At 38.2% G+C, this 26,396-nt stretch overlaps 1 protein-coding gene across 4 annotated transcripts in view; it reads right to left on the bottom strand.

The window, feature by feature from the left end:
- Positions 1–26,396, bottom strand: part of LOC120539003 (large proline-rich protein BAG6-like) — a 152,521-nt gene that overhangs the window by 12,602 nt on the left and 113,523 nt on the right. For all 4 annotated transcript variants that reach the window (XM_039768671.1, XM_039768670.1, XM_039768672.1 and 1 more), the window contains 6 exons: positions 23,304–23,357; positions 22,863–22,965; positions 19,929–20,053; positions 19,672–19,806; positions 18,979–19,041; positions 2,633–2,767 (listed from right to left, as the gene is read on the bottom strand). In XM_039768671.1, the coding sequence (XP_039624605.1) occupies positions 2,633–2,767; positions 18,979–19,041; positions 19,672–19,806; positions 19,929–20,053; positions 22,863–22,965; positions 23,304–23,357 (615 nt within the window). The remainder of the gene's footprint in view (positions 1–2,632; positions 2,768–18,978; positions 19,042–19,671; positions 19,807–19,928; positions 20,054–22,862; positions 22,966–23,303; positions 23,358–26,396) is intronic.

The following is a 26,396-nucleotide window of genomic DNA, read 5'->3' as shown; positions in this document are numbered from 1 at the left end:
ATACTTTATACAACCCATTACGCAAAACTCACAGATCCTGTAATATGATCAAATGCGAAGAGCTACTTTTTTTAATAATCATAATTTAAAAAATATTTTAACTTTGTACTTTATTAAATACTTCATTTATACAGCTGCATTATACCGTATGTATAATGGTCTAAAAGCGACCTCGTTTGAATGGTTTTAGTTAATACTAATTTCACTCCACTTACATGTTGAAGATAAAGTGATGACCTACTTTTTAGATGACATATATGATATATCCACCTACAGGACCAAATAATATCTGTTATAATTTTGAACATCTGACCAGTAGTCGTATACTGAGTAACAGTAAACAAAAATATTATCATTTTGACATTCCTTGTAATTTGATTTTGCATACACAAATGACCCTATCCACAATTTGATTAATACAGAAAAATCAAAAACGTATCTTTCGATACCCCTTATTCTAGTCACACACATTATTGTACCAATGGGCCGCAAAGCTTTTACCTTACCAGATGTAAAACAGCAGTTGGAAATTTTAATACAAACTGAGTTGGTGACTTGCAAATATCATTGAAATTCATGACCCAACCGATCCTTCATCAAAGCAGCTGAGTGGTTGTAGATTTTCCAGCTCAGTAGTGGTAGCAAACTAGCACTGGGGTTTTCACTCAGCACTGGAGCACACTGAAATTTTCAGTGCTAGCAGATGAGTCTGGAACGTTTTGCTGCCATTAATAAAACCTAAAAGAGTTTTTTGGTCGATAAATTATTTATGTTTCCCTTCAAGGAGACCTACCTGCACAACAGTAAGTAATAGCTGATAGCCTCCTCTTAACATCAATATTTTGAAGGGTTATGACTGGTAACATTTAAAGTCAATCTTATTTTGTAAACCTTGTTGCACAGACATATGCCACATAATCACAATTCCTATTTGCACTTTGAAAATAATAATGGATCTGACTTTAACAGTAACCAGTTACATTCCACTCTTAGGATACAAGTCATCTGTGATGCTAAAATGAGAACGACAAACATCTCTTGAATGCTCGAGTCATCCCAGGATTCATTTATTTTGATGCAAATTAGCACTGACAGACGACTTGCCGATGGTGCAGTATATAATGGCTGGCTTGGTGGTAGGATAACTGGCTGAACCGTCACTTTCTCATATAGTCTATAGCATCGTCGGGCAACCGGTGCAGAATTTTCTAAGGGGGCCACGAAAATTTTTGTAAAATATTTAAAATTGCTAGTGTTGTTTAAAAAATATATTTTATGTTGGAAAAACAGATAAATGAACACTTACGGAAATGAAGTCTAAGAAACGCGAGAGACTTTAAATAATCGACAAGGAAATGCGCGTCTGTCTTTCGAAAATTGATCCTCACATCAATCTCATATGTGCTGAAAAACAATCTCAACGTTCACATTAATTAAATTTAAGATTTATCCTTTGAATCCTTTATTAATACAATGTCTTTCAAACTTGTAAAATTAACTGTTTTTATTGGCGACTGTCCATAGATTGTGTCGTCACGACTTTATTTATGGGCAGTCCCCTCAGGTGCGCCGCAAAAGAAAATTTTTGGATTTAGTGCACCGCAACTCGAAAAAAGGTTGCCATTCACTGGTCTATAGCATTCAATATAATGTCGGTGGCTACCCTCTCAGATGCAGATGCCTTATCCAATGACACACATTGGATAAGTCAGGTGAGAGGCTTATCTACTAATCAACAAAGGCTTATATTATTGTGAAGGCATATGCACAAGGATGAATATATATATATATATATATATATATATATATATATATATAGCTGTTTCAGGGGGGCAACCAGGCCAGTTCCAAGGCGCATTCATGTACACATAGTTACAGGAGGATTGTGATTGATAAAGGGTATATTGTACACAAATGTGCGTATGCTATGTTTAAGAAAAACTTTTTTTTTTTTTTTTAACTGTATGCATTTTACGTTTTTTTGGTGTATGCATACTTGCATGCTCAAATCCACACAAAATGTTATAAACAAGACTCCTGGTTTGGCCACATAACCTTAGTGTAACACAGTAACACTTGCTATCTTAATGTATTTAAGAAATTCAGGTACACTGGATACAGAAAGTACCTCTGTCCTAATTAATATCTTCCAATGATGAGACCCCGTTCATGTTTAAAAAGCTCTTTACAGATCACAGCTTTTGGAGTGAGTAGCAACCAAGAGGATATTGGAATAATCCTACAGGAACAGCCCAACTTTATCTGAGCTCAAGCAGAGCCACTTTAATTGATGTCAGGTGTACACAAACTACTACAGTATTTGAGATAAGACTTATTGTGATTGGTTGATTCTAAGCACAGGCACATACTTGACTATTAAAAGGTGTGCACACTAATGCAACCAGTTTTTTATATGATTTTTTTCCTTTGTTCAATAATCAGTTTCTGACTTGTTTTCATCTTCTTTGTATGGATTGCAATTTTGCAAATTTTCTTGGCAGGGGTGTGTAGACTTTTAACATCTACTGTACATAGCAATTTCTGAAAACTTATTGGTAAATTTTTAACTTTTCATAGACTAGTAACAGCACTCCTTTCACTGCTAAATAGAAGTATGAGGTTTAAAAATTACTGGTGGCACAGCTGCAGCCCAAGGTTCTGCCTCAGAGTCTTCTCTTTGGCTGCTCATGGAAACCGGCTGCTCTGGTGAAGCCATCGCTTCCTCAGCTGTGGTAGCCGGAACTGGAGAAGCAGAAGGATCATCTCTCTGTAGAATTTAAAATATATAAATAAATAAACAATATTTGCTGACACTAATTAACTGTAGAAAAGGAAAGTAGTGTAAATATAGTTTTACAACTCTATGCTCAGTAAATAATCAGCTGTTAGTGTAAGTTTTTAAAAACAGAGATAAAAACGTGTATTTAAATGCATGGTTATTTGCAGTAACCACCCATGGTTTGCACAACAGACTCATTCAATCCAAAATATAACTGTTAACCATCACATTTACAATTAGGCCTGGATAAAAGTATCTATTTTCCTGTTAATCGTTATGTTTCGTTTAAACAATTCAATATACATTCATTGTCCCACAAGATCGATCTCATTAATCTCTATTCTCTAAGCTTCCAGTTAAATTGCCTCATGTCCAAAAAAATAATACTCTATAGCAGCTTTTATCTGTAAAGATTTGAGACTCTACATTGTTCTTGAAAACAAGGGCTTTCGACAAGTGAAACAGGTTTTGGAGCTGTGGTATGCTATACTAACCAGAAAGCAAATGAGTGAAGTTATTGTACCTAGGCTTTATTAAGATCTTGGGCAAAGCATTGCCAGGTCTCTCAGGTCAAAGAAGACAGCAGCCTTAACCTGTGACAGCTGCCCATATATGGCAGCCAATTCCTATATTAAAATCCCATGTCACTACATTAATAACTACTGGGCACTTGTGGAGGATGTGTTGCAGAAAAGAGTACTGGATTCCAGTCACACCAGGAGCAACCTTACTGCCTAAATAAAGAGCAGCTGAGATAGCTGGCTGTTGTTCCAAAAACCTTTCTAGCATTTCCTATGCGGTTTCCCATCTAATGATCGCATCAATCACAAGTCTGTATGTTAACATGTCCAATAAACCTTACTTCTCTTTAACCATGTAGCTAGCTGTACTGCTACAGTGGAAATGTTTTCCAACATGCATCACCTTGCTAAGCAAGTGGGCAATTGTCAGAATATTAAGAACAGCCTGCTATACCAAAGAAAGCTCATGCACAAAGCAGCTGACATGAAGTAGCACTATAAGCTGTACTGCACAGATCATATTAACAGCACTGTCAATCACGATGTCTGGGTTTATGTCTTATATGTTCCATTCACCCAGTGCCACTGTCAACAAGAATTAGATCTAGATCCTTATTTCAAAAAGCTTTTTGTCTGGGTAGGAAATGTGAGGACACATTTTTGAGACCGATTAATGTAACTGCTACACATGAGCAACTGAAGATTTGTGAAACTTGTAGAATTATAAAAAGATACGAGTCTTCCTGCTGTATGTTTCATTTTGACTAATTCAAGATTAGTGTAAATTTCCGAATGGGATATAAATTTGGCTAATAATTTAGTTGAAGGGTGCCCACATGTACATTCAAAACACTCAAATAGGTTACTGAATAACATTTACTATTTAAGAAGCAATATTTGATTATCTATACTAATAAAAGGCAAAGCCCTCACTAACTGACTGACTGACTCACTCACTCATCACTAATTCTCCAACTTCCCGTGTAGGTAGAAGGCTGAAATTTGGCAGGCTCATTCCTTACAGCTTACTTACAAAAGTTGGCCAGGTTTCATTTCGAAATTCTACACGCAACGGTCATAACTAGAACCTACTTTTGTCCATATACTGTAATAGCCTGCAGCTTGCTCGCCGTGTGAGGCGGAGGTGTGTCTCGCATCATCACGCCTCCCACATAATTGAGTGCCTGCCCATATAAGGTAAATATTCGTGGGTGAAGAGCTGTGCTTAGCATATTCATAAGTGCAGCTACTGCGGAAACCTTCCCTCAGCGAAAGTGCGAGAGAAACTTAAGTGCCGGGTATGAGCTAAAATTAAATAAAGCCATGGACATTCCAAGATTGCACAAGATATTCGCGAGATAAAAGTTTAATGAGAAGACGCAGGGTATAAAGCCTCGATGCTAAAGACCTGGCAAAGTCATGCCTTTCTCTGCTGACCTAAAAAAATATCTGAATTACAAACTGATGTTAATTATATTTTGTCCATGAATACTTATTAAATAATTCCAAATAGTCTATCCGCTTCCTTTCATAGCTTTTCTGATGGTTGTGCATGTATATTCGTATTAAAACGTTTAACCAATCACATTTCAGCCATCATTTGTTGCCAAACAGAGAGGCCTCCACAATCCGTGGTGCAGGCCCTCTAACACAGAATAAATGTAAATTAAACTGTTGCTTCAACCAATCAGATTTTGAGTTGGTGTCAGTACGGTCCTCTAGCAGGCGTACGGCAACGTCACCGTATTGAGACCCATTGACTGGAAAGAAGGCGATATGAGGAACTCTACGAGGCCACTGAACGCACCACAGGCACTCCGAGCGCAAGATCCTCACGCACGCTACCGCCAACTCCATGGCAGGATTCTGGACAATATTATTTGCCAGACACAGACCAGATTTCAAGACCACAAAAAACTGATGTTTGTCACGCTCCTCGACCCCCAGAAGTTTCGGGAATACAAGATAAATTTCCTGCATGCAGCCTTCTCCAGTTTAACACAAGAGTAACGGAGCAGTTTATGATCTGTCTCGGCTAAAAACAGAACTGACTGTAATGTATGCCATGGATTTTGCAGGAAAATCTCCCACTGATCTTTCATCAAAAAACCTGAATGAGAGCATGGGGCGGCTGTTCACATTGGTATATTTGGCGGTGACCATTCCTGTGTACACTGCTTCTGTCCAGCGGACATTTTCAGCCCTAAAGCGAATTAAAACTTATGCCAGAAATACGACAGGGCAGGTTCGACTTTCAACATTGGCTTTGATGGCGATAGAAAGAGACTTTTTGATGGAACTGAAGCGCACAGATAATCTGTACGACAGAGTAATTGAACTGTTTTTGAGGAAAGAGAGTAGGATGGATTTTGTTTACAAATAAACCAAATTTTTGGTGAGTAAAATGTTGCGATTTTCCTAAATAATATTGCAAGTTTATGAGTTATTATTGATGTTTTTTATGTGTGTTGCGGCTGTGGCTGCAGTAGAAAGGAACTTATTCACCCCTGGTTTGTCTATTCAATAAAGGCATTTATTGTGGCTACAGGAGTTATCTATCTGCGATGCAGCAGCTCTTTATACTGTATTTCCGCATATTAAGATGTTTTTTATAACCTTAAATTAGTTTTTGAGGGGCGGGTTGATTCAGACAGAGCACTCCTGAAGGCCTAGGTGTGAGATGCATGGTCCGCCACTGGACCAGATGATACGTAAATTCGATGAACATTACAACCGGAAAATAAACAAAACTGTAGAGAAGTTCAGATTATACTTCTCCCAGTGCGTCTCTCCAAATCCTCCGTGCGGGAACATTATCATAATGGTACAATTGGCACAAGTTAAAACCGGGAATGCCTGTTAAACATCTTACATTCACGAGTAGCGTTTTGCGTAGTGAACACTTCAATGAATGAAACCTGTTATCTTTACAACGGTTGACAAACACGGAATGTAACTTCATAACACCACGTCCTCCAAATACGAACCTGATTGAAAGAAATAATGATAATCAAATCCTTAATGACACCAAACTCATGACAGTGACAAAAAAATTACATTGACAATCAGGTTATGTTATTTTTAAAATGTTTCTTCTTTAACACACCACTTCTCCGCTGCGAAGCGTGGGTATTTTGCTATATGTATATGTATATGTATATGTATATATATATATATATATATACATACATACACACACACACACACACACACATATATATATATATATATATACACACACACACACATATATATAATATATATATATATATATATGTGTGTGTGTATATATATATATACATACATATACATATATACACACACACACACACATATATGTAGATATACACACACACATATATACATACATATATATACATATAAATACATATATATATATATATATAAACATATATATACATATATACAGTAATCCCTCGCTATATCCTTCGACTTTTTGCGGCTTCACTCCATCGCGGATTTTAAATGTAAGCACATCTAAATATATATCACGGATTTTCTGCTGGTACGCGGATTTCTGCGGACAATGGGTCTTTCAATTTATGTTACATGCTTCCTCAGTTTGTTTGCCCAGTTGATTTCATACAAGGGACACTATTGGCGGATGGCTGAGAAGCTACCCAATCAGAGCACGTATTACATATTAAATAAAACTCCTCAATGATATACGATATGCTTCCAGCGCGCTGCTTCGCACACTTAAAAGCCCGTATTGATTTTTCAATGTTTGCTTTTCTCTGTCTCTCACTCTCTCTGAGAAATACAGGCAGATAATTATCCATCATGCAATACCATCAGGGAGGCGTTTGATTGGCCCCATTATCTGCTCCTGAGAGGGTGTGAGCAGAGGGCTGTTTGCTTAGAAGATACGGACGCCTGTAAAAAATGCTGAAAGGCTACCTTCACATTGATCCCTTCAATTGATCACGGTGCTTGCATACTTAAAAGCGCAACAGCCCTATTGATTTTTGATTGCTTACTTTACTCTCTCTGACATTCTCTGTTCCTGACGCGCACCTTGAAGAGGAAGATCTGTTTGCATTCTTTTAATTGTGAGAAAGAACTGTCATCTCTGTCTTGTCATAGAGCACAGTTTAAACTTTTGACTAAAGGGTGTTATTTCAAGTCTAGAGGGCTCTAATAATGTTAAAAAAACGTATTTAGAAGGTCGTAAACAGGTTTTCAATGCTCTAACTGCGAAAATATTAGATTTATAAATAAAGAATCCTACTTCTTGGAAATTCATTTATCTGTCAGGAGCAGATCAACCGCTATAAACGAGGGTTTACTGTATAATCTGTATTCTGTATCTGTATAATCTATATTCTGTGCGGAGAATATTTATAAACAGTGTGGGAGAGTTTCTAAGAGCTTAAAATATATAAAAATAACCATACAAACAAATGGTTTCTACTTCGCGGATTTTCACCTATCGCGGGAGGTTCTGGAACACAACCCCTGCGATCGAGGAAGGATTACTGTATATATACATACACACACACACACACACACACACACACACACATATATATATATATATATATATGTGTATATCTATATATATATGTATATATATATATATATATACACACATATATATATGTATATATATATATATATATATATATATGTATGTATATATATATATATATATATATATATACACACATATATATATATATATATATATACACACATATATATATATATATATATATATATATATATATATATATATATATATATATATATATATATATATATATATATATATATATATATATATATATATATATATATATATATATATATATATATATATATATATATATATATATATATATATATATATATATATATATATATATATATATATATATATATATATATATATATATATATATATATATATATATATATATATATATATATATATATATATATATATATATATATATATATATATATATATATACATATATATATATATATATATATATATACATATATATATACATATATATATATATACATATATATACACACATACACATATACATATATACATATATATACACACATACATATATATATATATATATATATATATATATATATATATACACACATACACATATATATATATATATATATACATATATATAAACTGCTCAAAAAAATTAAAGGAACACTTTGAAAACACATCAGATCTCAATGGGAAAAAGAAATCCTCCTGGATATCTATACTGATATAGACTGGGTAATGTGTTAGGAATGGAAGGATGCCACATCGTTTGATGGAAATGAAAATGATCAACCTACAGAGCCCTGAATTCAAAGACGCCCCAAAAATCAAAGTGAAAAAAATTATGAGGCAGGCTAGTCCATTTTGCCAAAATTTAATTGTAGCAACTCAAAATTGTACGCAGCACTTTGTATGGCCCCTGTGTTCTTGTATACATGCCTGACAACATCGGTGCATGCTTCTAATGAGATGAGATGGTGTTGTGGGGGATCTCCTCCCAGATCTGGACCAGGGCATCACTGAGCTCCTGGACAGTCTGAGGTGCAACCTGGTGGCATTGGATGGACCAAAACATAATGTCCCAGAGGTGTTCTATTGGATTTAGGTCAGTAAAGTGTGGTGGCCAGTCAATGGTATCAATTCCTTTATCCTCCAGGAACTGCCTGCATACACTCACCACATGACGCCAGGAATTGTCGTGCACCAGGAGCCACTGTACCAGCATAGGGTCTGACAATGGGTCCAAGGATTTCATTCTGATACCTAATGGCAGCCAAGGTGCCTTTGTCAAGCCTGTAGCGGTCTATGTGACCCTCCATGGATATGCCTCCCCAGACAATCATTAACCCACCACCAAACTGCTCATGCTGAATGATGTTACAGGCAGCATAATGTTCTCCATGGCTTCTCCAGACCCTTTCACTTCTGTCACGTGCTCAGGGTGAACCTGCTCTCATCTGTAAAAGCACAGGGCACCAGTGGTGCATCTGCCAATTCTGGTATTCTATGGCGAATGCCAATCGAGCTGCATGCTGCTGGGCAGTGAGCTCAGGGCCCATTAGAGGACATGGGGCCCTTGGGTCACCCTCATGAAGTCTTTCTGGTTGTTTGGTCAGAGACATTCACACCAGTGGCCTGCTGGAGGTCATTTTGTAGGGCTCTGGCAGTGCTCATCCTGTTCCTCCTTGCCCAAAGGTAATGATACTGATCCTGCTGATGGGTTATGGACCTTCTATGGCCCTCTCCAGCTCTCCTAGAGTAACTGCTTGTCTCCTAGAATCTCCTCCATGCCCTTGAGACTGTGCAGGGAGACACAGCAAACCTTCTGGCAATGACACGTATTGATGTGCCATCCTGGAGAAGTTGGACAACCTGTGCAACCTCTGTAGGGTCCAGGTATGGCCTCATGCTACCAGTAGTGACACTGACTGTAGCCAAATGCAAAACTAGTAAAGAAACAGTCAGAAAAGATGAGGAGGGAAAAATGTCAGTGGCCTCCACCTGTTAAACCATTCTTGTTTTGGGGGTCATCTCATTGTTGCCCCTCTAGTGCATCTGTTGTTAATTTCATTAACACCACAGTAGCTCAAACTGATTAACAACCCCCTCTGCTACTTAACTGACCAGATTAATATCCCATAAGTTTCATTGACTTTATGCTATACTCTGATTAAAAAGTGTTCCTTCAATTCTTTTGAGCAATATATATATATCACCTTCTATATAAAAGCCGTCGGTTGTCATTCCGTCCCGTGAGTGCTACGCAGGCGCGGAGTTTCACACACGCCCCGTCCATTTTGCAATGCGATGGGATTTGTAGTTTTGTTTTCCAAGGTAAAAGATGATTTTCTACTCCAGACTGTGCGATATCTTCTTCTTCTTTCTTAAAATATGAAAGCGGTCGGGATTGTGCTTCCGTCCCGGGAGTGGAAAGCGTTGCGGTATTCCGCTTATCACAGACTTACTACTTGCAGCTTATGCGGCGACATGATGTGAGCAGAGTTCTGGTGCTCCCATCGTTCCCTTGCTTTTGTGCGCGATGCGCTGGAAAAATAGACAAAATTATGTCTCTGGAAATAATTAATGTTGATGGAGTACAAATGCCTCACCACATAGTAAATATCAGAGGGGTTCAAAAGGGCGACCTCAATATAGAAAAAGTTTAAATTTCATCACAAAATAACAGAAACTACGAGTATTAAAGTAATACCGCTCAAATGCAATATAACCAAATTAATGAGTTTGTATAAAATATCAAATTGATCTACATATTGAATTGCCTTAAGAAGTGGTCAACTTAAAAGTCAGTCGCCTTAAAAGGCGGGTCAGCCTAGTGTGTGTGTGTATATATACCTGTATATATGTATAGTTTTACTGTCAAATAATGCAAAGAGTATGCGGCACATGTTTCGCCCTAATTCTGGGCTCATCAGGCATACACACTCACTGCACCCCCTCTCGGGAATCGAACCTCGGACGTCAGCCGCCCCATGCTCTCACTCAGATTTTTCTGATGAAGGAAGTCAAGGAGATCAGTGGGAGATTTTTCCTGCAAAATCATCCATGGCATGCATTACAGTCAGTTCTGTTTTTAGCTGAGACAAATCAAAAACCGCTCCGGGGCTCTTGTGTTAAACTAGAGAAGGCTGCATGCGTGAAATTTTTCTTGCATTCCCGAAACTTCTGCGGTGCGAGGAGCTTTACAAAAATCAGGTTTTCGTTTTTCTTAAAATCTGGTCTGTGTCTGGCAAATAATATTGTCCAGAATCCTGCCATGGAGTTGGCCATAGTGCACAAGAGGACGCTCGGAGCGCTTGCCGTGCATGTTCAGTGGCCTCGTAGAGTTCCTCATATTGGCTTCTATCCAATCAATGGGTCTGAATAAATTTACATTTATTCTGTGTTAGATTGCCTGCACAACGGATTGTGAAGGTCTCTCTGCCTGGCAACAAATGATGGCTGAAATGGGATTGGTTAAATGCTTTAATAAGAAAATAAATGCCTGGAAGCAGTAAACCATCGGAAAAGCTATGAAAGGAAGCGGACAGACTATTTGGAATTATTTAATAAGTATTCATAGACAAAATATAATTAACATCATGGATGAAAATAGGTTCCAGTTATGACCATTACGCGTAGAATTTCGAAATGAAACCTGCCCATCTTTTGTAAATAAGCTGTAAGGAATAAGCCTGGCAAATTTAAGCCTTCTACCTACACAGGTAGTTGGAGAATTAGTGATGGATGAGTGAGTGAGTCAGTCAGTGAGGGCTTTGCCTTTTATTAGTATAGATATGTTTTTGTGTGTGTGTGTGTGTATATATATATATATATATATATATATATATATATATATATATATATATACACATATACATATACACACACACACACACAGTAATCCCTCGCTATATCGCGCTTCGACTTTCGCGGCTTCACTCTATCGCGGATTTTAAATGTAAGCACATCTAAATATATATCACGGATTTTTCACTAGTTCGCGGCTTTCTGCGGACAATGGGTCTTTTAATTTATGGTACATGCTTCCTCAGTTTGTTTGCCCAGTTCATTTCATACAAGGGACGCTATTGGCGGATGGCTTAGAAGCTACCCAATCAGAGCATGTATTACATATCAACTAAAACTCCTCAATGATATAAGATATGCTTCCCGCGCAGTGCTTGATTGTTTGCTTCTCTCTCTCTCTCTCTCTCTCACTCTCTCTGCCTGACGGAGGGGGTGTGAGCAGAGGGGCTGTTTGCACAGAGGACACGGACGGTCCTCTACAAAATGCCGCTTTATCGCGGTGCTTCTGCATACTTAAAAGCACTATTGATTTTTTGATTGTTTGCTTTTCTTAGCGAGCGCTCACTCTGACATTTTCTGCTCCTAACGGCACTCCTTTAAAGAGAAGATATGTTTGCATTCTCTTAATTGTGAGAAAGAACTGCCATCTCAGTCTTGACATGGAGCACAGTTTAAACTTTTGACTAAAGGGTGTTATTTCATGTCTAGAGGGCTCTAATAAGGTTAACAGTGTGGGAGAGTTTATAAGGGCTTAAAATATATAAAAATAACCATACAAACATATGGTTTCTACTTCGCGGAGTTTCACCTATCGCGGGGGGGTCTGGAACGCAACCCCCGCGATCGAGTAGGGATTACTCTATGTATGTATGTATGTATATATATATTGAGCTGGAGGGCTGATCGCACCCCAAATAGAGACAGACTCCCCTGGGAAAACCACAAAGCCTGAAACACTGACTACCCTCACATTACTCCTTATCCTTGCACTAGAACGTGTAATACAAGCCTCGCGCGGTACTCCGCCAACTTAAAAGCCGTGCGCAGCGCCAGTCAGATTTGGTATTGATTTGTTTTGTTTTCTCTCTCTCTCAGACTGCCTCTGCCCCTGACGCGTATACACTCGAAGAAGAAGAAACTTACGAAACCCTTAACTGAAAGACGAAACTGTCATCTTTGTCAAGGAGCAAGTTTGAAGAGACAAATGTTTGTTTGCAGATTTTGAATAAAAATCCTTCTTATTTCCACGATCTCGAGTGTCTCTGTGCAAATCTGTGACCCAAGCGTGACAAGTGGTACCAGGAGTGGTTGCACAGATGGATACCAGTGAAGATTTATATCAATTGGCTCAAAATATTCTACTCCCTGATGATCTGGAAGATGACATGCCTACAATTCCTGATATGGGAAATCGACGATATATTCATGATCCAAATGTTCCAATTATTAACCGTCAACCGTACATCCCTTTACCACCTCTACCTGAAAATGCGAAGAATATACTAACGAAAATGGTCCCTAACGATGACCCAGAGATGTTCCTAATAGCCTTTGAACAAGTCGCAACCATGCTGGGATGGGACAGACGACAGTGGGCCGTTATAATCACACCCTTTTTATCTGGAGATGCTCTTTACTCTTTACGTAATGTGCCCAGAGATAAGCTGGGCGATTATGAGTTCCTGAAAGAACAAGTGGTTCTATGTAAAACTAAGACTTTTTTAACTAAGACCGCCAAAAGGGTTCGAATTAAACGACTGGAAGCTGAATATGGATGGCCCGATCCGTGCGCAAATTCAAGATTTAATACATAAAGTGACCTGCAGGTTTGAAGGAAATGAGATGGAGCGAGTTGTAGAGAAAGTGGTAATGAATATACTGTTGAATGGTATACCTACAGTCATATGAGATGAATTTCTACGTCATGATATTGAGGCGTTAACGATTATGTCAAGATGACTGGAATGTTCACAAACCACTTGGAGGAAAAGCAGTAGATTTGGCAAATCTTCGCAAACAGGGAATGAACGCCCCGGACATCTTCGTTACTTCGATCGGCGACAACAACATCGACAAGCTGGTGGACCGGAAAATCGAATGAGGTCAGGTAGGCCTCCGGGGAACCTGGTCGTAACAGAGATGCCAGTCTCTGGGGAAGCTGCACCAGCTGGCCGAGGAAACCGAGGATGTCACAGAGGATATTTTGGCAGCGGCGCCGACCGTAGATGTTTCCAGTGTGATCAACTCGTTCATTTGGCAAGAGAATATCGTTTGTCTCCAGCTCAGTCGATGGAAGTTGGACTGGCCAAGGTTTGTTGCTCGAATATTACATGTTCGTCGGAAGGAAAAGATGGATTATTTGTCCCGGTTAAATTGGGGGGCAGAGAAATCTCAGCATTGTTAGATTCGGGGAGTAAACTTTGTATTGTGAGACGAGACTGTCTTGATGAAAGATCCCTTAGAGACTGTGAGACTGTAAAAATACGATGTGTACATGGTGATGTTAAAGTTTATCAGACATTACTTCTTCCTTTAACTTACAGGGGTCGTCATTTTAAAGTCTGGACTGCAGTCTTAGATTCCTGCCCATGGCCATTACTCATAGGACGGAGAAATGCCCTTTTTCCTAAACTGATTAATAAATGTCAGGGACCAGTAGCTCAGTCCAATATAGAACTTGGGGGGGGAGAGAAGAAGAAACCAAGACGAAGAACTGGTAGCGGCCGGTGAAAATCTAAATCCCAACTTAGATATTGAACCCGATCTCTCCAGTGAGAAGGAGGAGGTCACCCCTGACAATCTTCCAGAATGGGCTGGTGGTCCTACATCTTCCCAGATTGCAAACGCCTCCAAACACAAACCGAGTGTTAACGAACAATCAGATTTTGTGCGTTTGCAGCATACGGATAGCTCATTAGAATATGCATTTAAACAGGCTCGCTCTGCTAATGACTCTTATTACCAAGAGCGTAATTCCGGGGGTGTGAAAACCCCACACTTTATAGAAAAGGACAGTTGCCTTTTCAGAGTGATCTCAGATCATTTGAGGGGAATTTATTGAACAACTGGTGGTACCTGAAGCACATAGGGAAACTGTTTTGCATCTGGCACATTCACACATCTTGGGGGGGGCACCTCGGTTCCAACAAAACTAGAGACCGGTTATCAAAACGATTTTATTGGCTTAATATGGGAAAAGATGTTGAATGGTTTTGTACTTCATGTCCAGACTGCCAGATCGTCTCTGCTTATAAGCCTCCTCGGCTCCCCTTTGTCCTATGCCCATATTGGAAGTTCCCTTTCAGCGTGTGGGATTAGATATTGTGGGACCTTTACCTAAGACTAAGGATGGGTACCAATATTTGCTGGTGTTGGTTGATTATGCGACACGATATCCAGAAATGATCGCGCTGAAAAGGCCAACTCTTGACTGTAGCCAAAGCACTATGTGATACTTTTACTCGTATTGGTATCCCTAGAGAAATCTTAACTGATCAAGGCACACCTTTCACTTCTCGCGTGATGAAACAATTGTGTGACAGCTTTGCTATTAAGAAACTGAGTACTACTGTTTACCATCCTCAAACAATGGTTTAACCGAGCGATTTAACAAAACATTGAAACAGATGATCAGGCGAGTTGCTCATAATGATCCCACAATATGGAACACTGTCCTACCTTTTGTTTTGTATGTGGTGCGAGAATCACCACAGGTGTCCACTGGCTTGAGTCCCTTCGAGTTGTTATTGGCAGGCGGCGTGAGGCATCCTGGATGTGGTACGTGAGGAATGGATAGGGAAACGAGAGAGCAGCTCAAGGTCCAAGCTTTGCAGATCGACTAATTTCGTTGCAAGACAGAATTTCTATGCTTTCCTCTATTGCTGTGGAACACCAACAACGAGAACAGGAAACTCAGAAGCGTCTTTACGATAGGCGCAGTAAGCTCCGTGAATTCAAACCTGGCGATCGTGTTTTGGTACTGGTTCCCTCGGATCCACACAAATTCTTAGCTAAATGGCAGGGCCCCGCCATTATTGAGGAGCGTGTGAGTCCGTAAATTACAAGGTTAGAATACCAGGCCAGCGCAAACCATTCCAGATTTTACACATTAACCTCTTGAAGGAATGGCACCACCGACAAAAGGTTAACACTTCCTTGGCTGCTGTTTCTCAGACCGATGTTACCATTGGTAACGATCTTACTGACACGCAAAAGACAGAACTGTTATCTTTGATAGAACGGAACACTGATGTCTTTTCAGATTTACCAGGCAAAACCAACATCACAAAACATATTACCACTGAGCCTGGCGTTCACGTACAGATGCGGACATTCCGGATTCCGGAAGCACGACGAAATATTGTACGCGAAGTAGTAAAAAAGATGCTGACACTGGGTGTAATTCATGAAAGTAAAAGTGACTGGTGCAGCCCGGTCGTATTAGTCCCAAAGCAAGATGGTTCGGTTCGGTTCTGTATCGATTTCAGACGCTTGAATAAGGTCTCTAAATTCGATGCTTATCCCATGCCCCGTGTCGATGAACTGTTGGAAAAACTGGGTCAGGCAAGCTATATCTCCACGCTAGATCTCACGAAAGGCTATTGGCAGGTGCCTTTAGAGGCTAGCAGTTGTGAGAAAACAGCATTCGCGACCCTGGATGGACTTTATGAATTTACAAGACTCCCGTTTGGTCTTCACGGGGCACCTCTGACTTTTCAACGCATGATGGATCAGATCCTGCATCCTCACTCTGAATATCCTGGGGCATATCTTGACGATGTTGTGATTTTCAGCAATGATTGGCGAACACACTTAGAGCGGCTTCAAGCCGTTCTTAGAAGCCTGAAACAGGCTGGCCTTACTGCTAACCCAAAAAAATGTAAACTGGGCATGTCTGAGACACATTACCTAGGCTATTCTATGGGCAAGGGTTTACTTAGGCCACAATTAAGGAAAATAGAAGAAATGCTTGCTTATCCGAGACCTGGGACACAGAAGCAGGTGCGCGCTTTTCTGGGGCTTGCTGGTTACTACAGAAGATTCATCCCAAATTTTGCACATAGAGCTGCTCCCCTTACAGAACTTACTAGAGGCAAGAAAAACCGACCTATCTTGTGGACAGAAAATTGAACGTTCTTTCAGCGATTTAAAAAAAGCATTGTCTTCTTACCCGGTTCTAAGAAACCCGGATTTCACAAAAGATTTTATCTTGCAAACAGACGCAAGCGTGTTTGGTGTGGGCAGTGTTGTCTCAGATTTTTGATGGAGAGGAACATCCAATCACATATTTAAGTAGGAAATTACTACCTAGGGAGCGTAATTATCTACAATTGAGAAAGAATGCTTGGCAATCAGGTGGGCTGTGGAAGCACTTCGCTATTACTTGTGGGGACGAAACTTCACTTTGGTAACTGATCATGCTCCACTCCAGTGGTTGTACCGACAGAAAGATACAAACTCTCGTCTAATGAGATGGTTTCTGGGTTTACAACCTTATAGTTTCACAGTAAAGCACCGGCCAGGTTCTGAACACGTCAACGCAGACGTACTATCACGACTACGTGAACATGAACTTGGTACAGGGAGTGAATAAAGCTGAGGGGGAGGGTGTGAGCTGGAGGGCTGATCGCACCCCAAATAGAGACAGACACCTCATGGAAAACCACAAAGCCTGAAACACTGACTACCCTCACATTACTCCTTATCCTTGCACTATAACACGTAATATAAGCCTTGCGCGGTACTCCGCCGACTTAAAAGCCATGCGCAGCGCTTGTCAGATTTGGTATTGATTTGTTTTGCTTTCTCTCTCTCAGACTGCCTCTGCTCCTGACGCGTATACATTCAAAGAAGAAGAAACTTACGAAACCCTTAATTGAAAGACAAAACTGTCATCTTTGTCAAGGAGCAAGTTTGAAGTGACAAATTGTTTGTTTGCAGTGTTTGAATAAAAATCCTTCTTATTTCCACAATCTCGAATGTCTCTGTCTCTAATCTGTGAGCCAAGCATGACAATCAATATATATATATATATATATATATATATATATATATATATATATATATGGGTAACCTGACGTCCTCCAAAAGGAGGACATGTCCTCTTTTTTTAACATGGTTTCCTCTGTCCTCCAGGCATTCCAAAAATTCATGAAAATGTCCTCCTTTCGCAGAATCACGAACAGAGTTGACCGTTTTTGACTAATTACATATGATATATACCGAGAATGAGCAGCCTGTGGCCATTCTCCATTAATCCGCATCACATTACGTTATCAATAATTGTAACATCAAGTAGCGGCAACACTGTTTTATATTCTATTTCCGCCCGACGGTGCAATGGACAGCGGTTGATTGGAGTTGGAAAATTTGATAATTTTGTCCTCCTTTATAGCCGAACCCATCTGGTCCCCTAAAATATTATATATATATATATATATATATATATATATATATATATATGACAGCAACACTCAGAACAGTGACAAACCAATTACATTGACAATCATGTTACGTTATTTTTAAAAATGTTTCCTTTTCTTTTTCATTAATTCTTTAACACACTACTTCTTCACTTCGAAGCGCGGGTATTTTGCTACTCTCATTTTAATATTATTTGCAAGATGTTATAGATGTTATATAAACTAGATGTCATTGCATTGTATTAAAACTAAGCGCCCTCATACACAACGTGTGTCGACTCTGATGTGGCTATACATGTTTGTTAAATTAAAGTGAATTTTAAATGAATGCAGTACTGTGAAAAAGTTTCTAAATAGCAATGATATCTTCCACATCATGCATATTCCAACGTTAACTATTTATTACTAATCAAGTATTGCTTCTTAAATGTGATTCCATGATAATGCATATGTTATTAAGTCACTTTGAAGACACTCTGCAAACTCTTCTTGAAAAGAAATTTCTAACATTATATTAATGTTCTCTATGTATGGTTAAGTCATCTCTTTAAAAGCCAGCAATTTAAATACATCAGTCCATGCTAATTCAATCATGATGATATCGAATTAGGATATTGTGAATTGAAATTGAATTGGGACATCAATGCTAATACCTAGCCCTATTTGCAATGTCTATGAAGCCTATAAAACTGACCATAACCTCTCTTGCATTTGACACACTAGCCTTTAGCAAAAGGCTTGTACATTCAATTTTGCAGAGATGGTTTTATACAAGGCCTAAATATAAAAATGAATGGTATACTGAAGCAATATTACAAAGAATGATTTAAGCTGTGTACACTTGTGGTTATAATAAAACAATAAATAAGAATACTTTGACAAAAATGTTATAATTAATTTTACCTCTGACACTTCTGGCATCTCTTCAATGTGAGACTCGGCTGCACATTCTCCAGTAGAATCACTCTGAAAGCAGGGAGATTAATATTTTCACTGATGGGGTCATTAAAATCAAACTGGTAGATTACCACATAGTACGATTACATGACAACTATTCAGGTGTATTTTATTAAAAAAAAAAAAAGAAAAAAAAAAATGTGGTTACAATTGTGAAACCAAAGAACTTAAATTTTCTAAATACCAAAATTTGTTTGTCCTAAGCTGTTAAGCATTTAATTCTAATTATGCAAGACTAAAGGTAACATTGCTTTAACTAGTTGCAAAATAGATGAATAATAAAATCACAGAAATGAAGGAAACATCAATAAAATAATAGAAAACACTACATGTGGTAGTATAAAACAAATTAATTAAAAAGTATAATGAAAAATGTAATGTTTCCTGTTTTATAATCATGGTATGAAAAATAGGAAAGATACAGCAGGGTAGTTACACAGAATACGAGCAAGAGTGGATACATTCAGACATGTGCAATCAAACTATACTTAGACCTCATTTAATTCTTCATGCAAACTTTATTTTTTAATATTATGAAAAATTTTACATCTGAGATTTAATGTATTTATGCTTGAACTGAAGATACTCAACGTAATATCAAACAGATTAAATAGGGTTACGTTCCAGCAACATAAATACCTGTAAGTTTCTGACATAATGCAAAATATTCTCTTCAGTAACAGGCATATGTTCTAGGATAACCTGAAGTCTCATTCCCATCATAGCAGTGAGCCAGTTAACCAAAGAAGGATTCACATCTGCAGACATACGACGCTGAAGCAGATTTCAAAAAGTGATTAAAACATACAATGCAAAAAGTTGTGCTGAACACACAAAGGACTCGCACTCAAGAATACAACATAAATTAAAATAATTTCAACATTTCACTGACTTACTATTCGATCATTTATTACTGCAGTAAGGGCAGTTTGTTCCCCTCTTAGGCAATAAAGATTCAAGGCCAAGCACTCAAACAGGCCTTGGTTGCACAGTTCCAAAAGCCGTTGTCCAAAAGAGTGATCTGCAAAAAGCACATTAGAAATAATTTGTCAGAAGTCAAATATCATTAATTTAACACCAATTTCACAAAATGAATCAACACATTTACCATCCTGACAATTAAGGCCATGAGGTAGGTGGAATCAAAGTTTATACCAACTGCTTTAGGCACAAAGCAGGAACTAATCCTATTGGGGCAACAGGTTTCAGCCTATTTTTTTATCAAAATTATTTGTGAAAATATATTGTCAAATTACTTATGCAAGTGTTAAATACTTATTATATAACATAAAAATACTCCTAGGCAAGGAAGAAAGAAAACATTTATGGAATTGTCTACTAAAGACAACAAGACCAGCTAAGGCCAAGGCTACTTTTCAAACTGGAACATGCACAAGACAGTAACTAAAAAGATATATTTTAAAGGGACAATGACCAAACAAATCAAAAATGGCACAAATTAAGCTCATATAGAAACTGCAAAAGATATAACTTGAAAGTAAGTAATGAAACACTAACTGAATAATCTAAATCAAGAGTTTACAATGGATAATTTTATTGACTCTAGGTTTACAATTGTGATACTAACTTTAAGTACCTAGCTGCATTGCAGATTGATGTAGAGTTAATTTGAGAGGTGATGTTCACTAGCGAATGAAGGCAGTATTTAACTTACATATCACATTACTTTATAGCAAGAAAAAACTATGATAATTGATTGTCAGGGGAAGTGTAAAACAATAGAATAAGACAAGTTAACAATAGTGATGCTTAGTTCAACTGGCTACCAACTGAGATGGACCAATTCTAACTCCCAATGACTCAATTGGTGAACAGAAAATGAGTCAATCTCAAAAAAAAAGAACCTGCTTTCTAAGTTTTAAATTAATTGTAGTGCTGCTTTACACAAACAATGTAGGTAATTGAGGAGGCACACATCTTTTTGTTGGCAAACTTCCTGTAAGAAGAGAGCTGACAGACTTTAGGACATAGTGAAGGCTAGAATATTAGATTTTACATTAAAGAAAGTGGAGTAATCTGCTGAGAAAAGGGAATCTGATGAGTTGTCTAGTCCATGGAGAGGAACAGTAGAGTATAAGAAATGAGTGGTGCACCTTCGACAGAAATTGAAACAAACAGTACAGAGATTTTAATTTTGTCCTGTGATTAAAATGGACACTTCTTGTCAGAGGATGGACAGTAAGCAAGCTTGAGTATAGAACAGCAACTGAAAATCAAACAACATTCCATACAAACAAATCAAATTTGATAAAACTAGGTTCAAGTCAAGTCAACCCCCCACCCAAGCAATTGAAATTCTTAATTAGAAAGGTAACAGATAAAGACGACTTTGCCCTTTCTGGTTACTAAAAATTAGGCATGTTACATTAGGCTTACAGATTTTGTATGTTAACTTGTTAAGCATGTTATGCTTTTATCTTCTTAATAAACATTTTATCAGAACTGTGACTTGAAATTATGACCAGAATTATCTTCTTTAATGGCATGTTTAATATGAATAAATATTTATTGTACATGTTTTATTAGCTTAAAATAGTATTTTTAAAGGGATTTTACTTTTTTTATGGTTTCTGAGAAATACGCCTACATAATTTAATTTTGTCTATTAAAAATGAACAGGTAACACCAGTGGTCTGCATTTTAATTATAAAATTACCACTTTAATATGGAATATAAGACTGGTTATGGCTACATGGCTGGTTATGCAGGAACCTAGCATAAAATAAAAACAAAAATGCAACAGGATAAAGAAAACAAATCAGAATAAGTAAATTTTAGCAACATGATCAAAAAACTGATTTAGAGCACCCCTAGTTGCTAGTTACGTGACCAACAGCAAAACCTTTCAGCAGTTGATTACCTTGAACTAGGATACCATATTCGATCTACAGGCAATGTCAACAGCTACCCAAAAAAGAAAGACCTTAAAACCAAGCATGCCACAGCCAATATGCTGACACTCATAATGGACTTCTGAATGGCAATCAAATGTTATATCTCAAGAAGACACATGAAGACATTTAAATTCAATGGTGCTATAGACACAAAATGTTCTACCAGAACATATGATTGACAGGTTAGCAGAGACGTTCTCGGCTGCTGTGTAGACATAGGTACTTATAGGTAAAGTTAATGTGTGTGTTCATAATACACTTTGACCACTAAAATCATCCACACATGTGAAGTGTATCTAAGTAGCATGTTTTGATGATACAATGCAACTTGCAGCCGTTGACAGATTTAACATGCATCTCCACCATAACAACAGGCTACATGAATATATCAGGAACAAAGATGCTATGACAGACTGTTCCTTGGCTGCAAACCTTAGTGTTAAAGGTTACACTTGCAACCAGTTGCCAAGTATGTCATTTTGCCTCTATTTTTTATTAAAAAAAAAGTATGAAATACTTTTCAGTAATGTAAACAAAAAGTTGGGAGATGTTGTGCACCTGAATATCTTCTCCTCCTGTGTTTTACTAATCAGGGTGTCTCAGTTCAAATGATTAATAGTTACAAATCAAAACAGGTCAGTAGTGTGTTCCACCAACACATCTACACTGAACATTTAAGGTAGGAATTTCCCTTATTGTGACTGAGTGTAAGGGATCCTGCCCATTATTATTTCAGGAGTCTGAATTAAGGATTTTAAGTAATTTTAGCTACAAAGTGATAATCTTAATAAATAAATTTCTATATGCATATATAGGTACCAGGCATCAGTAATTCTTTTTATACTGGTTTTTGCCTTTATAGATTTTGATTTTAATTATTCAACCTAATGAAAAATACAAATAAAACTGAATTACCAGTACAATGAAGAATGTGAGTAGCAATTCGGTTGAACTGCTCACGCAAAAAATCCAGGTTGGTCCTTGTGATATCTACACCTTCTCGCACATGCACAGAAGACTAAACAAAAAGAAAATATTTGATAAAAATGTTATAAACTATCTGTAATGAAACAGACTACTTTGACATTTGCATCTATTTATTACAGCATTTAAATTAAATGTGTTAAATAAGACCCAGTCAGCTTATGTTTTCACTGAAAGTTTCTTGCAATGCAGATAAAAAAATTATTTCTATACTGTACTTACTCACTACAATTGGTACAATGGAAGAAAATAATCATTTTAAATTGTGTAAGTTATATTGTATAAGGAAGTTGATCGTACAGCTCAGAATTTTAGCCACAATGCTTTATTAATTTAAATAAAATAAATTAAACAGATTAACGACATACTTACAAAACTCTCTGTAATGTATTCTTCCAATCCATTTATAAGGTTATCAGTTGCAGCCTATAAATAAAAAAAGAAGGATATTCTCTGCAGTATATATTCAGAATAATGCATACAGAGAATTGGGCAGTACTTAAAATAAACTGCAGTACTCTAGTGATAATTCCACCTTAATATTTTAAAATGACATCTTTTTGTAAATGAGTTAATGATGTGCTGCATGTTACGTAAGACAATACAAATATAAAGCATAAAAAAATGCAAGGAACATAAGACTAAGCAAAATTGAAAAACAAACAAAAACATCACAGTGGTGCATATATTATGAAAAAAGACCCTAAGTAATTGATGGCAAGTCTTCTTTGTCACTTACTAGTAGGCAAAATGTGCCAAAAACACTACACATTGTTTTTTTTTTCCTTAATGCTTCAAAAAAACATGATGCTTTTAATTCTGCAGGCAAAGAGTACATACATTTGTCACCAAAGGAAAACCCGATATCAGCTAAATTATGTTTGACAGTTTTAAATTCAGTATACCAACAACATGAGATGCATTTTTTGTTTCTCCTCCAGGTGTTATAAGTGAAATAACTATTTAAACTCAATTAACGAAAAAAGGTCTTAAAATTGTTTAATTTTTATTAATGCAGAGGTGTACTGAAAACATTAAACAGGCAACTTTATGAAAAATGCAGTACATTTTTTAATGTAAGCAAAAAGGTGTTGAAGTATATTGGGTGATGCCAAATGAAGAAACCGATCCACACAGTTAAGTACTACACTTTAAACTGGAATTATTTATTTATAAATGAATAACATTTTATATTTGATGAATAAAAATAACAGAAAAAAAAGAAAAGAAAAAGTATTCTGAACGTAATATTGTCATTCCATGGTTCAGAGCAGCATTAAATCTTTGTGCAAACCAACCAATACACTGCATCTACTGTTGCAAGATGTGATATAAAAGCGTTTATTAATAACACAAATAATTTACTAATGAGGTTTATACTTAAATAAGCAACTTCATATCAGTCACTGAAAAAGAAAGAGCAGCACACATTTAAGGGGGTGGGGAAGGAAAAAAACTTCAATCTAGCAACAAATATTAATGAAATATTGGCTTTATAAAATACAAACAAATCAAATAGTTTTGTTGAATACAGTGCTTTTTTGAAAGAATATTTCATCTTGCAGCACCACATTTCAGCAAACTGAACTAAACACAAACAACTTTCTACCTTGGTTTAGTCTGATTCCATTTAGCTTCAAGTAAATAGTGGAAAAGATTCTTATATTTTAACTGGGAATTCTCTACCTTTTGATTATTCTAGGTATTAAGTACTGAAAGGTTTGTGATTAAATTAAATAAAAATTATGTGCTTTCATGTAAACATAAAAAGCTAAATTAAGATTCTCTTTTATACAACACTTTTTTTTTTAAAAAAGCACAGTATATGGCAACTACAACTCTTCCATCAATAAGAACAAATTACTAAGAATATCTTATGACCACTAATTTTACTATAAATAAATATGCTATTTTTCCATTGCAATTTGCTTAACAAGCTAAAATGAAGAACATTGGGATGAACACCTTCAAATTTTTTCATCAACTTTATACCCGAGAGATATGAACTACAGTTTTAGCCAAACACAAATTGCCCCTCCTCGAACCGCCAACATATCGTGGTGGAGGGGTTTGTGTGTCCCAACGATCCTAGGAGCTCTGTTGTCCGGGGCTTTATGACCCTGGTAGGACCACCCAAGGCAAACTGGTCCTAGGTGAGGGATGAGACAAAGAGCGGTTCAGCAAACCTTCCATGATGAATAAAAACTTCAGATGGCGTTTTCCCTTGCCCGGACGCGGGTCACCGGGGCCCCCCTCTGGAGCCAGGCCTGGAGGTGGGGCTTGATGGCGAGCACCTGCACCCATAGGGCTTGGCCGGGCACAGCCCGAAGAGGTAACATGGGTCCCCTTTTCCATGGGCTCACCACCTATGGGAGGGGCCAAGGAGGTCGGGTGCAGTGTTGGATGGTGGCCGAAGGCGGGGACCTTGGCGGTCCGATCCTCAGCTACAGCAGCTGGCTCATGGGACGTGAAATGCCACCTCCCTGAAGGGGAAGGAGCCTGAGCTAGTGCGCGAGGTTCCCGCTAGATAAAGTTGGGCTCACCTCGACGCACAGCTTGGACTCTGGAACCAATCTCCTTGAGAGGGGCTGGACTCTCTACCACTGTGGAGTTGCCCCAAGTGAGAGGCGCTGAGCAGATGTGGGCATACTTATTGCCCCCCCGACTTGGAACCTGTTCATTGGGGTTTATCCCGGTGGATGAGAGGGTAGTCTCCCTCAGCCTTCAGAAGGGGGGGTCAGGTCCTAACTGTTGTTTGCGCGTACCCACCCTTTTTGGAGTCCCTGGAGGGGGTGCTACAGGGCATACCTTCTGGAGACTTCAATGCTCACGTGGGCAATGACAGTGAGACTTGGAAAGGTGTGACTGGGAGGAATGGTCTCCCAGATCTGAACCCGAGCGGTGTTTTGTTACTGGACTTCTGTACTCGTCATGGATTGTCCATAACAAACACCATGTTCAAGCATAGGGGTGTTCATATGTGCTTTTGGCACCAGGACACCCTAGGCCTCAGTTCGATGATCGACTTTGTGGTCGTGTCGTCGGACCTGCGGCCACATGTCTGGACACTCGGGTAAAGAGAGGGATGGAGCTGTCAACTGATCACCACCTGGTGGTGAGTAGGCCTCGATGGTGGGGGAGGATGCCAGTTAGGTCTGGTAGGCCCAAACGTGTTGTGAGGGTCTGCTGGGAACATATGGCAGAGTCCCCTGTCAGAAGTAGCTTCAACTCCCACCTCCGGCAGAACTTTGACCACATCCCAAGTGAGGTGGGGGGACATTGAGATTGAATGGGCCATGTTCCATGCCTCTATTGTTGAGGCTGATGACCGGAGCTACGGCTGTAAGGTGGTCGGTGCCGATGCGGCTTCGGTGGTTGCTGAGGCAAAAACTCGGGCGTGGGAGGAGTTTGAGGAGGCCATGGAGAACGACTTTCGGACAGCTTCGAGGAGATTCTGGTCCACCG

This window comes from Polypterus senegalus, chromosome 11 (genome assembly GCF_016835505.1).
Source record: "Polypterus senegalus isolate Bchr_013 chromosome 11, ASM1683550v1, whole genome shotgun sequence".
Classification (NCBI taxonomy): domain Eukaryota; kingdom Metazoa; phylum Chordata; class Cladistia; order Polypteriformes; family Polypteridae; genus Polypterus; species Polypterus senegalus.
This window is presented reverse-complemented; position numbering and strand designations above follow the sequence as displayed.